Below are 15,772 nucleotides of genomic sequence, written 5' to 3'. Positions count from 1 at the left end.
GAGAGAGGGAGTGGGCTGGGGAGGGGCAAAGGAGAGAGAATCTCCAGCAGACTCTCCTCTGAGCTGAGTTCAGAGTCTGATGCAGGGCTCTATCTCAGGAACCTGAGATCATGACCTGAGCTAAAATCAAAAGTAAGATGCTTAACCAACTGAGCCATCCAGGTACCCTGGGCTGTTCTTGTTTTTGATGACATTGACAATTTTGACTCCTCAGGTATTTTGTAGACTATCTCTTAATTGGGATTTTTTAAAATATATTTTTGACACTATTAGAACGGGACTGTGAGTTTTGGGGAGGAAACCACAGGGGTTAAATGCCAATTTTATTACATCAAATCTAGGGTATCTACAATCCACATGGCTTACCACTATTGATGTTAACCTGGATTACCTGGTTGAGGTGGTGTTGGACATGTTTTTCTACTGTAAAGTTACTCTTCTAAAATTATTATTAAGCTTTTCAAGGTATATGGAGAAAATGCACACATTTTAAGTGTATGAATCCATTATTTTTGACAAATATATGAACCCATGTAACCACTATCACAATCGAGGTGTGGAACATTTCCATTGACTCTAAAATTATCTTAACTTCGCTTAATTCAAGAATCCTTTCAGTTATAATTGAGCCAGAAATGTTCCAACTGTAGCAGACATATCACACAATTTTGAATTGCTCTGGAAACAAATAGCTGGGTTGTTAACTATATTTGATTTTTACCAGGTTACTTTTTATAGACTGGCTATCTCTCCATGTATCTTTTCTGAATGGATAACTAGGACATGCAGATTTACCATTCCATGGTCTTAAAACTTTATTCCATAGTAGAAACATGAGTATGAACACATCTCATAAGAACAGGAGATTTAAAAAAAAAAGAAAAACCATAAGGAACCAACAGCTTCCTTTATAACTGCTGAGTGTATGACAAGATATGAAGTCTGATATGACTTTGACATCTCTAGCATAGAGAAGACTATTTTGGATAAAAATATGGGATACCACTTCCTGAAAAGCGAGGATGTCAGGCAAGAGAATCAGATGATATTTTATACTTAAAAAATTTCTAACAGTAAACAGGTCCACTCCACTCCACAAGTAGAAGTGAGACTGTCAGTGTTGGAAAGATAATTTTCTAAAACACTTTTATCAATGCCTTTTTGAAAGTGTTAGTTATAACATTAACCAGTGTTTAATTTATGGGAAAATAATTTTTTACAAACAACACAAATATAAGTATAAAAATTCATGAGGAAACATTATGCAAGTTTATATTTTACCAATAATTATAAAAATAATGGGATATACTTAGAGCTGAGAGAAATGTTAAAATTCAAAGAGTAAAAAGACTCCTCAGTTTATACATGCTAAAAATAGATAAGAGAAGAGCTGAATCTAGATCATAGGATCTGAATCTGTCCAGATCATAGGATTTTTTAACCTTTTATATAAACTTTATTGGGGTATAATTGAGATAAACAAAAATGCACACGTATTTAACATATATGTTGATGAGTTTATAAACATATAGACTAGGTAAAATTTTATATAGGAAACACCACCACAATCAACATTTCATTCACCCTGGAAATATCCCTTATTCCTCTGTATTCTGAATCTAGTCCCTGTTGCCAGACCCAGGCTGATCTATTACTATACTTTGATTTTAACTCTTCTATAAATCAATATAAAAGTATATGGAATGCACTCTTTTTTTTTTTTTTAATCTTTCTTTTTTTTTACTTGGTATAATATTTTTAAGATTTGTTTGTGTAATCTGTTTCAACGGTTTGTTTCTTTTTATAGCCAAATAGTATTCCATTGTATGGAAATTCCGTATTATATCTTTTTTTTTTAAGATTTTATTTATTTATTCATGAGAGACACACAGAGAGAGAGAGAGAGAGGCAGAGACACAGGCAGAGGGAGAAGCAGGGTCCCCTCAGGGCGCCTGACATGGGACTGGATTCTGGGTCTCCAGGATCACGCCCTGGGCTGAAGGTGGCGCCAACCGCTGAGCCACCCAGGCTGCCACATAGTATATCTTTTGATGGTCATTTGGGTTGTTTCCATTTTATAATTTTTTTGGAAAACACCATCACAAATGTAAATTTCTGTGGACATACATATTTCAGTTCCTTGGGTGGAAGTGAAAATGTAGGACTGCATATTGAACTAAGAAACTGAGAAAGACTTTTCTAAAGTAAGTTACACCATTTTACATCCTGACTAGCAGTGGATGAACCTAGATGAACCTACCTCTATGTCTTTGCCAACACTCAAACATCCAGTCTTTTTAAATTTTAGCTATTTTAATAGGTAGTAGGATCTCATTATGGTTTTAATTTTGCTTTTCCCTGATAACTGATGCTGTTGAGCATCTTTTTGTATGCCTGCTGCTTTCTGTATATCTTCTTTGGTGAATATTTGTATTTCTTATCCTGTGTGTTCATGTAATCTTCTTTGTGTATAAGTTATTTATCAAATACGTGTTTTGTGAAACATTTCTGCTCTCTTCTTTTCTGTTTTCTGAAAAAGTCTGTGTAAGATTGATATTTTTCCTTAAATTATTGGTTAAATTCACTAGGAAAGCCATACAAATCTTGGATTTTCATTGTGTGAAATAATTTTTACATATTTTTTTATTAATCTTACACAGAGTTTTCGAGATATATTTTACTTGTAAATTCACTAATTTCAAGTATATAATTTAATCATTCCTGGTAACTATACCATCAACATAATTGTGCAGCCATCAACATAAATCAGTCTTAGAACATTTTCATTTCCCTTATAAGATCCTTCATACACATTTCCAGTTAATCTTCATTTCTACCACCTGCCCCAGGCAATCATGGGAAGGTTTTAATCATTAAGAAAATTTAAAAGACACAAGCTTTTTTAGGTTTGCTCCTTCTTTTTGAGTCAGTTTTGTTGTTTCTTAAAACGCATTTATCCATTAAACTATCAATTATTTTATATAAAATTTTCATGACATTTCCCTATTCTTTTCATGAGTCTAGGATCTAGAGTAATCTTTTTATTTTTATATTAATCATTTCTTTCTTCTTTTTTTTTTTTTTATCTGCCCACCTAGACACGTAATTTTTCTGATCTTTACAAGGAACAGCTGTGGTATTATTGATTTTTCTCTTTTTGCCCTTTTCTATTTAATTGATTTATGCTCTTTATTCTTTATTTCTTTCTACTTACTGTGGCCTTAATTTATTTTATTTTTCCAGTTTCTAATGCAAAATCTGATGGTTGAATTTAAAATATATATGTATTTTCTAATATAAGTATTTAAGTATTTAAATCTCTCCCAAAGGCCTGCTTTAGCTACACTCAATAAATTTTGACAGGATGTTTTTGTTATCAGTTGTTTAAAAATATTTTCTAATTTACCTGGATATTTATGTTTTATTTATTTATTTTTTTAAGGTATTTATTTATTTATTTTATGATAGTCACAGAGAGAGAGAGAGGCAGAGACACAGGCAGAGGGAGAAGCAGGCTCCATGCACCGGGAGCCGGATGTGGGATTCGATCCCGGGTCTACAGGATCGCGCCCTGGGCCAAAGGCAGGCGCCAAACCGCTGCGCCATCCAGGGATCCCGATATTTATGTTTTAATTATTATTTGGAAGTGTATGGTTATTTTTCAAATATTAGGGGATTTCAAGATATTTTGTCCGTTATTTTTAAGTTAAGGCTAATTAGAATGAATTCAATACTCTACATGTACTGTGACTTGTTTGTGGAACAATATATGGTCTATCTTGATTGATGCTTTGTGTTTCTTCAAGTCCATCTCTCCTGTCTCATACAGTGTGCACCTGCTGTTACCCACATGCAGTGAAGTTCAGATAATGTATTCCTCAGCTCTAGACATTCCATTCGGCTCATTTTATATTTTTTCTATCTGTCTCCTCATTGCTTTCATGTTTCTCTCAAATTCTTGAACATATTCACACTAGCTGTTCATATTTATTTCTATTGGTGTGTCACAAACTACCACAAATTCAGTGGCTTAAAACAGCACTCATTTATTTCACAGCTCTGTAGATATGGGTGAGCTCAGCTAGGTTGTTTCCTGAGGCTATCACAAATCTGAAGTCAGAGCATCAGTCAGTGGGGCTGGTTAGTCACCTAGAGGCCAGGGGGAAGAATCCACTTCCAGGCTTATTCAGGTTATTAAGAGAAATCAGTTCCTTGCAACTGTAGGGCTAATGTCTCTCTCTTCTTGTTGGCGATCATCCAGTGGCCAGACAGCTGCTAGGGCCACTCTCAAGTCTCTATGTGGCTTCCTCCATTTTAGCAGCAGAAAACCTCCATCATATTGAAGCCCTCCCACACTTACAGTCTCTGTGATTTAATCTTTTACAAGCGATCAGATAAAATTCTCTACCCTTAAAGGACTTGTGTGATTAAATTAGGCTCACCTGGATAATATTCAAGGGCACAAAAGTTCATTTAGATGGCTATGTTCTGGGATTGTGAAAATAGAGCTGTTATAAAAAATAAAACACTCAGTTAATATTTACTGGAACATAGTATACCTTGGTAGATTGGGTTAAAGAGTACAATAATACCATAATAAAAGGGGTACTTGGGAACCAGAAAGGAGGACTCTTTTATAGGTTTTGCACAGAGTTTAAATGAGTCACTGCACATGTACTGCCCATTCTAATGCCTAACATTCTGCTTAATAAAACAGCATAAACCTCACACATTGGTCATGGTTGAGTCAAGAAATCCAGGAGATTCAACTGTTAGGTTCAAATGCACCATTGCTCATAGATAAGCAGTTGGGAATATAAGGATGTGATTCTTCCAAATAAGCAAACTCTACTACTTTAAAATTATTACTAGCTATAGATAGGTAAAATAACACACCCTATATGTTCAACACACATGCAAAAACTTGTACTGTTGCTATACATTTTATCATGAGATGAACATTAAATTGTTTTTTGAAGATAATTTAAAAACCCATTAGTTATACTCAAGCCTTCTAAAATTTTAATTTTACTTTTCATTCAATAGGTCATTAGAAATCACTGTCATTTGGAGTTTGGTATCATATGGTCAAGGTCTGGATTCCCATCAAGAGCTAACTCTAAAATTAATATACTTTCATATCAGAGTTCAAAACTTTCTATAGATTATTCTTATGGGTATTTAAGAATCAGTAGCTGTTTTTCTTTTAATTATGTGCTTACCTTTAAGCAGTAATGATTTAAATTAGCATCCTCAATTTTGAGATACCCAACTAAGTTGAATTATTAGCCTAAGCAGAGAATGGGATAAATTGGGTGACTAATCCAGACATTGCTGGATTTAGGGTTCCAAATGATCTCATCATGGTTCTACCTTTTTCCCTATAGCTTTAATCTGCTTCCCTGCATGAACTGGTTTATTCTCAGAGAGAGAATTCTTTGTTCATATGGTAGGAAAAACTGAGAATCCCCACTTTCTATCTTCATGGATAAGAAGTTAAAAGGAACAGAATTGACTTCTTTAAATATTATTCATCAAATCTCGGGTTCTTTACCTATCTTTGAATTCTTTGACCTCATCAGGGGAAGGGAGAGCTCACCTCTGTCAACACTAGATGTGTGCCCACATCTGAGTTTGAGTAGGTAAGGCATTATGATTGATAGTTCCATCTTGATTCATAGAGGCTGAAAGGGGTTCTTGTCCAAAGAAATGGCTGTGGATGTTACCAAAGGAACAGCAGGAATCTCTCCCCCTACCAACGTAGGGGGTGTACAAAATTAGAATTTCTTAAAGGATGGGATCAGGAAATAGATGCTGGGTGGCATAAGACATCTACTACAAATAAATATGACAGGAAAGTATAACAGATGAAAGAGAAAACTTTCTCTTTCTCTCTCCATTAAAAAGTGTCCTCCACTCAGTAGTGCAATGCAGATGTAAGATTGTATTAAAGAAACAAACAAAGAAAACAACAAAAACAAAAACACAACTGTGGATGGAGATTTAGATGAAGGATGGAAACTGAGCCAGAATATCTTAGCAGCAGCAGCAGCAGCAGGAATAGCAGCAGGTAAGGGGAACAACTTTGTAAATTACAAATTCGGTTTAAATAGGGAGGGAATTAATTGGAAGTGGAGAAAGTGGAGAGACATTATTTTCTGCAGAAATACAATGGGCAAAGGAAAATAATAAAGCAAATAAAACTAAGATGATTAAGAAAACACAGTGTTAAAAAGATAAAATTAGGACTGAACCCTTAACTTGAGTTACACATTTTTTTTATTAATCCTTGGGTGAGGACAGGTTAAGGACTACAAAAACCAAGCCTGTGAAAACACTTTATAATATATGATCTTTGGGCCTAAAACTAGATTCTCTTCCCATTAAATATGGCGCTAGAATGATGACTGGTCCGGTTTTAAATCAACTAGTCTTACACAGAGATTTTTGGTTCATATAACCTCAAAAAAGCACATACTGTGTCACGTGTTAGGTTCCAGATCCTGTGCTCTGTAGCTAAAGATATAAAGATGAATTAGATACTGTAAGGCTTGGATGTCTGTAGATTTGGCAAGCTTAGCATCACTTCCCTGTTTCTCTGGTAACAGATCACTCTTTCCACTCAGTTCAAGTGGTGCTAGTGTCTGGCTTCTGCCCTTCCTCAATCAGCCTATGAGAAGGACCCAAGAATTAACACTTAACTCAGGAAGAACCGATGGAAGCCTCCCTTTATAGTTGATCAAGAGTTTTAAGATTAGAGTATTTCAGTCCTAGGCAGTTTTTGTAAGACACAATTATTTCAAAATCTACTAATTATCTTTGAAGTTCTAGAAACTGCACAGTGTGACTAAGAGGGCAGCAACTTATCTGATACTGTTTCTGCTCTGCCCACTTTATGTTTCAGTCATTGTCAAATAAAGGCAGTGGGAAATGGCAAGACCAGTTTTGATTCATTCAACACATGAGTGCTTCCTAGGTACAAAACACCATTCCAAACATTGCCCAGGAGAAAAAGATAAATAATACCAGCCCTTACCCTCAAGGATCTTACAACTTGGCAAGGGAAATAAGACATGAACACAGATGACTGCAATAAAAAGAAGACAATGATTGCTGCCAGATGTTTGGGGAGAATGAGCAGAGCAAAGAGAGAGCATAGAGTAAGGCAACATTTAGTAGTCAGCCAAGAAATATTTATTGAGCAATCACAGGATATGAAATGGACATGGCAAAGTACAACACGGACTAGGACTTGGGCAGGTGAAAAATCAGGCGACATTACTTGTTACCCAACTTTCTAAATATTTTTTTTTGTCACCAAGTTCCTAATAAATATTCTTAAATTAAAAACTATATAAGGATATAATCTCTGAAATACAGCCTGGGGCACCAATGCCTCCAAACTAGGATTGTAGTACTTGTATTCCCAAGTATGCCTTCCTATTGCTTTGCTTCTCTCTCCCTTTCCAAATTAGCTGATGGTAACTTAAGATACCCATTTCAGGCCTTCCACCCTTTTTGAGCTGGTGTTTTACAGCAGGTGAATTAGAAAGGATCCTTTTGGCTTCAAACAACAGAAGGAAAATAGTATAAAACTGAAAAAAATAATCCAGAGGCAATCTTGCTGGCATGTCTGGATCTAAGAGTCCAGATGTTTAAGTCAGGCCCCTATCTCTCTCTACTCCCACCCCAATTTCTCCTTTCCCTTTCCCCTCTTATGTCTTTTATGATAGGATTCAAATGTCTCTCTGTTTATGTGGAAGCTCCTGGCACAGCTACACACTTATATCCTTACAGCTCCAGAATGCCAGGAAAGAGTGGGGGCCATAACAGTGTAAGATTGTAGCATAGTCCCATCTAGATTGATTGATACTCACATTGTACATGGAGGCAGTATTAGTACATTAATTATAGCACTGTTCTCTTGAAACAGACTGTGCAATGTGTTCTTAGAAAATAAGAATAGTATATTTTCTAAAAGATACACATGAAGTATTTTGAGGAAGAGGTAGTGTTTTTCTTTTTGTTTTGTTTTATTTTTTTTGTTTTTTTGTTTTTGGTTCTAACTCATTCACATATCGTCTGTTGGATAGTGGTAACCTTGTGTCACTGTCCTGCATACCACAACAAAAGTCCAGGGATTGGTCCTGGATGGCTCTGGCTGGGCTCTATTCCCATCCTTTAACTCATCATTGTAGCCAGTCATCAGCACTAACTTATAAGAAGTGGGTTCCATTCTCAAATCATAGGTAATGAAACATGGAGGAGGAGCTTATCCAAAAAGAATTTGATGGACTGTACTATCCCTAGAAGGAAGAGGAATAGATGATGGACAAGAAAAAAAAAAGAAAAGAAAAGAAAAAGAAAAAGTCCTCTGTACTAGAATATGTTTGTAATGTACTTTGGAGTTAAAAAAAAAAAAAAGGTCTCTTACACATAAAGAAATAGAGGATATTGGCCTAAAAGAGAGATCCATGGCCAAAGGGACATGACTTGTTTTAAGAGGATTTGAGAGTTAACAGATGCCATGGAGAGCACCCAGTTCAATCTCATCATTTTACAGAGGGAAACTAAAATCCAGATAGGAAAACAGAAATGACAAGAGCGTACAGGTAGTTGATGGCAGAGACAACCCACTATCTTCTGACTTTGTTTTGTGTGTGTGTATGTGTGTGTGTGTGTGTGTGTGTGTGTGTTTTGCTTGCTTTTTGTCCAAGGACATTTTTCTTTAGTACATCATCAACAACAACAACAACAAAAAGCCTTGTTTCTGGTTTTCGTCACTCTCAAATCTGTATAATATAGTTTTGCTGCCCTCCAACAGAAAACCTCAGCAAGAGTTAACCAGCCTGAAACCACCCTGGTACCAAGGACAGAGACATTATCCTTCTTTTATATAAGAACCAGGGCCACCTGTTGCTTTAATAGCTCAAGTTTGGTCTCAGCCTGCAGGAGGGGACACCTTTGAAAATCAGCTTCCTAACCGCACTGCATCCTGATTTAGCTACCAAATCTCCAGCCAGAAAAAAAAAAAAAAAGAAAGATAGAAAGGCATCTGGATCACTGGGGAGACTTCTACCTGCCTCTCTTTCTTCCTCCTACTGTCACCTCTTTCCTGCTGCTTCCTGCCCGCGGAAACCTGTCACCAGCCCAGAAGCATCGCTGGAAATGGGTAGGAGGGAGCCTTGCACCTGTCAGCGCCAGAGCAAAAAGTGTGCTCTGCAGAGTTCTCGGGTGTTACATCTCTGGCGACGAACGGAGGGAGAGAGAGGAGTCCGAGCTTTCAGCCACAGACTTGCTAGAGACCGCGGTCAGCCCGAGCCATCCGCCCTGGCCCCAGGACCCGGTGAGGACCCAGGGTGCGCTTACGTTCCTAGCGTTTCTCGGCGTGTTTTCCTAGGAGCCGGTTCAGTGCCTCGCCCCGGACAAGTCTCCGGGTAAAGGCTCTTTAAGTCATGAATCAGGTTCCCGTGTATATGCGTGTTTTTCTTACGGAAGCCTGGCACAGATCTACGAGGAGTAGGCAGCGGGTCCCCCGGCATCCCCGCCTCACCGCGCCTCCCTCGCGCCCTCGGGCTCGGCCCGCCGGGGCTCGCGACGGGAGGGTGAGAGCAGGAGGCGGCATCGCGCCCTCCCGACCTGGCCGCCGCCCGTGCCCGGCGGGTGCGCGTGGGTGCAGGCGCGCGCCGGAGGCTGCCAGCGTGGGAGCGGAGAAGCAGCTCACGCCCGGCCTGCGACCTGCAATCCCTAGATTCCCCGGGGACCGCGAAACTCCCAGTCGGAGGCACTCCCGGCTTAGCCGCCCACCCATCCCCCCCACCTCAGCACGCAACCCCTCCCTGCGTGATGATGCAAACCAGTGGGGAGGGCGGGCGCTGGGAAGGGTGGGGAGAGTCGGGGAGCTCGCGAGGGAGGGGGGAGGGAGTGGGAGGAGGAGGAGAGGGAGCCGAGCGACCATTTAAAGCGATAGCAATCCTTGCCCTCTCCCCAGTGCTGGGCTGTTGGAGAGCGCGAGCGGCAAGCCGGGGAGCGCGAGCGCGGCGCGCCGGCCGGCGAACCCGGGAGCGCACGGAGCCCCGATCTGGCAGGCGCCGCGGGACCCCCGGTCCTCTCCCGCCGCCCCTCCCCGGGGGCCCCCACCCTCCGCGCCTGCAGGAGCCTCGGGGCTTCCCGGGAGGACCTCAGCCCGAGGGGCCCGGACCCCGGCGAGCCCGCCACCGTCCCCTCCAGCGCCGCCGCCGCCGCGGGAGCAGCATGGTCCAGCTGGGGAAGCTGCTCCGCGTCCTGACTTTGATGAAGTTCCCCTGCTGCGTGCTGGAGGTGCTCCTGTGCGCGCTGGCGGCGGCGGCGCGCGGCCAGGAGATGTACGCCCCGCACTCCATCCGGATCGAGGGGGACGTCACCCTCGGGGGGCTGTTCCCGGTGCACGCCAAGGGTCCTAGCGGAGTGCCCTGCGGCGACATCAAGAGGGAGAACGGGATCCACAGGCTGGAAGCGATGCTCTACGCCCTGGACCAGATCAACAGCGATCCCAACCTGCTGCCCAACGTGACGCTGGGCGCGCGGATCCTGGACACTTGTTCCAGGGACACTTACGCGCTCGAACAGTCGCTCACTTTCGTCCAGGCGCTCATCCAGAAGGACACCTCCGACGTGCGCTGCACCAACGGCGAGCCTCCGGTTTTCGTCAAGCCGGAGAAAGTAGTTGGAGTGATTGGGGCTTCGGGGAGTTCGGTCTCCATCATGGTAGCCAACATCCTGAGGCTCTTTCAGGTAGGGAGGCGCTCCCCCCGGGGCAGAGCGCGCCTTAGCTCCCCGAGCACTTGATCCTAAAAGCTGGCTGGGACTCCAGGGGTGCGGGGTCAGGTCAGCCTTCGCGCATTTCCACCCTGGAGATCCGGCGAATCCCTCCCACCCCACCCGAGGAGGTGCCTTCCCCGCTCGGTTCATTTCCCTTCCGTCTCTCCCCTGTCCGCGCTCCACTCCATCCGGCTTGGCATCCTGGATTTATGGCCCCATTTACAAGAAGCAATCTGCGAAAAACAAGGCGATGATTTAAATGGGTTTGCATTAGAGTGAAATATGGTCCAAAAAACCAGGCTTGTAAAAGTGCCAGGCTCCTGTGAGAGCCGGCTGGGCTCATGGAATATGAAAGATGAGAAGACGCCTCGAAACTGGGCATTTCTCAACTCCCCAGCTTCCCAGCCCCAAGCCGCCCCGCAAGCCGCAGCTCCCTTGGAAAATTTCGAGAAGAGCTTAGGGAGGCACAGCTTAAACCGAGGGCTAGGTCTTCGCCTTCGTGTGTGGATGCTAATTGCCCATCTCCCTCGGGTTGGATCCCCCGACCTGTGTAGCCCGTCTCCGCGAGGGCGCGGGGCGAAAGGCACGGGGACGCTCCCCAAGCGGGGAGGTGCCACCGCAGCCGTGACCCCCGGGGGATTTGCTCTGGGCACTTGTTTGCACCGTCTAAATTGCATTTGCAGTCCGGCCGCCGGCAGGAGCTGGGCGATCAGCTTTCTACTCCTGCCACTTCAGAGCCCAGAGATGAGCTCATGCTAACTGCGAAACAAAATCGCTTTCGCTGCCTCCAGCCCCCGCCCATCCTTTCCCACGACCTCCCGAACGCAGCCCCCCAGCCCCCAAACGCCGCTCCGCGGACGATTCCCGGAGCCTGGCGAGAAGGCGCCCGGAGGGAGGCTCTGGGGTGCGCGGAGCAATGCCGGCGGCCCCCCGGCTCCGGGCGCCAGAGGGCAACGGCGAAAATGGGAGGAAGGCGGATCCGGGGCGGCTGAGCGGTGGGTTCTACTGCAGTGCTCGCTCTCCGCCTGCTCCTGCCTTCCGAGCCCCGGGGCTCCTCTGCTGCATTGGGTACAAAGGGGCGGATTTGGGATTTTAAGAAATCGAGTCACAGGGTCTGTGTGATCGTGGGTTCCCTTGTCCTTATTTCTCCCGTCTTTCTCGTTCTTCCTTGTTTTTCTCTTTTTCTCTCCCTCTCTTTCAATTTCTGCTTCTTTTCTCCCTGTCTCTCCCCCCACCCCCCGCACCCTCAAGTTTTTTGTTCATCTGTGGCTTGAGATGGTCTTTTCCTAATGCACAGCTCTCCCCTTTCCTGATCGTGCCCAAACTCGATTAATCCCTTCTTCAGATGGGCTAGCTAACCCTGGTGCCCTGATGCTCCCCACATCTAAAGAACTGGCTCCCTTCTGGTTGCTTTCCCTAAGGGTGTTGGGTTTCTGCAGGGGATTCCTTGCGAGATTCGGGCTGTCACCACCTCAGCCCCCAGGAGTGTGAAGTTTGTGTGTGCACCAAGAGAGGTGTCTGCTCAAGGCTGCAGCCTGGTATGGCCCCTCTGATCTTCTGAGCACCCCTAACCCTTCTTAAGTGTGCCATCCTGGGACTCGCTAGATATTTGCAAACCCGCAAATGCTTTGGGGGCACCCTTAATTCCGAGATGATGCTTTGGGAAGAGGCTGGATTAATGTAAGCAAAACCCAGAAGCGTTTCCTTCTTGTCTGTGCTTAAAGCGAGGCAACTTCAGAGGGCAGTGCTGCAGGAGAAAGTGGGAGCAGAGATGACCTGAGAACCACTGGGGTGACTCAGAGCCCTGTGAGCCCTGAGCCCTGGGGGTTGAAGGCACATTTGGTGTTTCACATTTTTAAATTATTTTGGTGTGGGTTTCTCCTTCACTCAGCACACAGGCAGTGCTGCAGATGGGCCTGTTGGAAAAAAGAGTGAAATGCTAAAGTCAGGAGAGGGATCGCAAGCTCGGCTGAAGGACTGAGTTTGCTGGAGAAGATTCCAGGGGGAGCTGATTCTTCCTCTGGTGTGTGAACCTGAGGCTCTTGTGAGAAGAACGGGAAATGGCTTGCCTTATGCTTAGTTCCCCCGTTCCCTGGGCTGGGAAGGAAAGGAAGCGAATGCCAGTGTTAGCAGTGTGGGTTGGGACCAAAACCATTCAGAGAAAACACTGTCATTTTCCTCTAATTTGCAAATTGCAGCTATTCATGTTGGATTGAACAGCTGAGGGAAAAAGAGCCCCCAGTTCTCACCTGCATTTATGGAGAAGAGGCTGGTGGCAGGAGGAATGCACCAACTTGTAGCTTGTGCTGTGAGCTGGGTAAAACTGTTGGTGTGGGCATCCTGCTCAACCATTGCCCAGATAGATAGATAGATAGATAGATAGATAGATAGACAGATAGAGATTCCAACAGCCTCAACCTTTTTTATTTTTTATTTTTTTTGCACGTGATGATAGGAGCTCCTGGCATGCCAGTCTAATCCCCAGTTTCCAAGCCTCTATAAGCCTGCAAAATGAATAGAGAGAATAGTGGTACACAGACCCATTGTTCAAAGGCACAATCAATTTAGAGAGAAAGCGGGAAAGAACGGTAGGTGACTCTTCTCTGGGATTGCAGGGTTCAGCTCAATTAAGATTGTCCTATATAAAAGAAGCTTCTCTAAATGATTGAATTCTGAGCTCTCCAGAGAATTGAGTTTTCTTTTCCCAGGCCCTGTAGGTTGCTGCGGGGACCATGCCAAAGGTATCATTTGAGATAAAAATTTATTGTGAGATAAGCTTCTAGGCTGGGTGAAGGAATACTTGGTGACTTAAATGGGGGAGTGCTCCACACTTTGATGGGGTGGGACAGCAAAGAGTAAAGAAACAGTGATAAATGTAGCTTATGCTGTTGTTGCCAGCACAAACTGAAATGAAGTTCTTTCCTGAGAATTAGGATCTGGGCAAGAATGACTCCTCAGATGTAAATAGTGTCTATGACTTTGAATTTTCATTTGCCTGCTGGCGTAGAAGACCAAAGCTATGAACTGAGCAAGTCCTCTCCACCCACCCCCCCTTCTTCTGTATCACACTGAATTGATTAGTAAGTGACATGTCAGAGGATAGGAATGATGTCCATTGGGTCTTTCAAATCTAGGAATTTGAGGCTAATGAAATTAGTGTGTGGCCAGGGCTCTGCCAACTAGAATTAAGTCACTGCAACCACCCTGCAATGCATTTTTAGCCTCAAAGAAGCATCAGGGAGAATTTCTGGAGATTTGTTTCTGAGCCTGTACAAAATAATACTCTCCTAATGCTAAGAAAGATTAAATGTAAATTAATTTTGACTATGAGTAACGTATTTAAAAAATAATCACAGAGTGGGGATGGCTTAAAGTGGAGAGCTTATATAATGTGGTGTCCAAAGGATAAATCTCCCCTGACCACGGTTTTATGAGCTATAAGTAAGATATATTAGAGTGGAAAGTAATGGTCATGTTTTTATTCAGGGCTTCTCTGTTACTGACTTGAGAGCAAACACTCTGAGCGTATAAATTACTCTTGCTACATCCTGACTCTGAATGAACAATATTTCATGGCCAGTGACATGGTGTAAGCTATGGACTTGGAATTGAATGGTGTCTGTTTCAGTTGCTTTGTTTCTTCAAAAGCAACTAGATGGGAAAAGTAGCCAACTTGACTCTTGTTGGGGCATATTGCAAATCTACACCTGTGGACCTTGTACCATCAGTGAAATACATTTGTAAATTTCTAAATGTTGTCCTTCTGTTCATTGAAGCTTGAATATAATCTCCAACTTTGGGGGCATTTTAGATATATGGGCCTAGTTTTTTTTTCCATCTTTCTTTTGCTCCTTCTATCTTATGTAATTGGATAGAACTGGGCACCTAGAATGGTGTGGTATTACTATAGTGGGGCCTTTTTTTAAAAAAAACCACTCTAACCTACTCTTTTCAAAATTTCATAAATACAGGTGTCAGTACCATTTGGAATAGGCTCTATAACAATCTCTGCCTCCACATTTACTGTGTTTCAGGAAATTTACCTAACAGATGGTGAGTGGGCAATTTTTAAAGGGGCATTTTTGAAAAGAGCAGAGAGGGAAGGAATAGAGACAGGCACATACTATATTTGAAGATACCTCTACATGTATATTTTATGATACTTGCCCATGATATAAAGATGTCTTTAGGGATTTTTCTCTTCAAATATAATAATGGATGCCTTTGCTTCAATTCCATAAGCATTGAGAGGATATTGAATCATAAATGCACCATTTCCTGCATATATGGGTTGTGTCATGGGCTTAAAAGCCCATAGCTGAATGACACAAAGTACACGCCAATCTCAATCCTGCCATTAGTTAGCTCTGTTACCCTGCATAAGTCACTTAGTTTTTCCATGTCTCAATTACCTCACCTGATTTTTTTTTCTTTAAAAACAAATGTAGTTTCTAAGTCTTTAACCTTTTTGGGTCATAATTTGCTTGGAGAAAACCCGCTGTTGTCCAAAATCCATTTCCAGCTGCCACTTTGAACTTTGAGTGAGTTTGAGGTACTTTTAAAGAATGTTTTCACACAGGTATCTTAGTTAATACCAGTGTAGCTGATTTCCCATATTCAGATTTTTTCCCCTTGTTGTTTTGCCAGTGTGTTCCTTAGTCATGTATATCAAGGCTGGTATGGAGAAAAATGACCTCCTGGGTTAGCTTACTACATGGTCATAAGACACCAGGCAGGGAGCTAGAACTGTGGAGTTTATAGTAGCAGACCTTAACTTTCATTATCCAGTGTTCTGTCCCATTTCATCTTGCAAAAACACCAGACCTTCCCTTGGAAAACTGCCAGATAATGACTTTTGCCTCCTCCCTGGCCCCAGGGATGAAATTCCTGACTGAACTCAAGCAAAGCAGGTGATGACTTCAGGAGTACACTTTTGACTTTGATTAGACCTATCAGAATCTTCCCCAGGACT

General features: G+C 42.9%; 1 protein-coding gene across 9 annotated transcripts in view; it reads left to right on the top strand.

Moving 5' to 3' along the window:
- The first annotated feature begins 10,004 nt into the window (after positions 1-10,004).
- Positions 10,005-15,772, top strand: part of GRM7 (glutamate metabotropic receptor 7) — an 836,468-nt gene continuing 830,700 nt past the window's right edge. For 5 of the 9 annotated variants that reach the window (XR_013357466.1, XR_013357464.1, XR_013357465.1 and 2 more), the window contains exon 1: positions 10,011-10,773. Coding sequence is in view for 5 of the 9 variants with exons in the window: in XM_077857985.1 (XP_077714111.1) it covers positions 10,255-10,773 (519 nt within the window). In the remaining 4 variants the exon portion in view is untranslated. Of the gene's footprint in view, positions 10,774-15,772 lie in introns of all 9 variants that reach the window. The other 4 variants (XR_013357467.1, XM_077857986.1, XM_077857987.1 and 1 more) reach the window with 3 other exon arrangements.

Source organism: Canis aureus, chromosome 19, assembly GCF_053574225.1.
Source record: "Canis aureus isolate CA01 chromosome 19, VMU_Caureus_v.1.0, whole genome shotgun sequence".
NCBI lineage: Eukaryota > Metazoa > Chordata > Mammalia > Carnivora > Canidae > Canis > Canis aureus.
The sequence above is the reverse complement of the archived record's forward strand: the minus strand, read 5'-3'. Positions and strand labels throughout refer to the sequence as shown.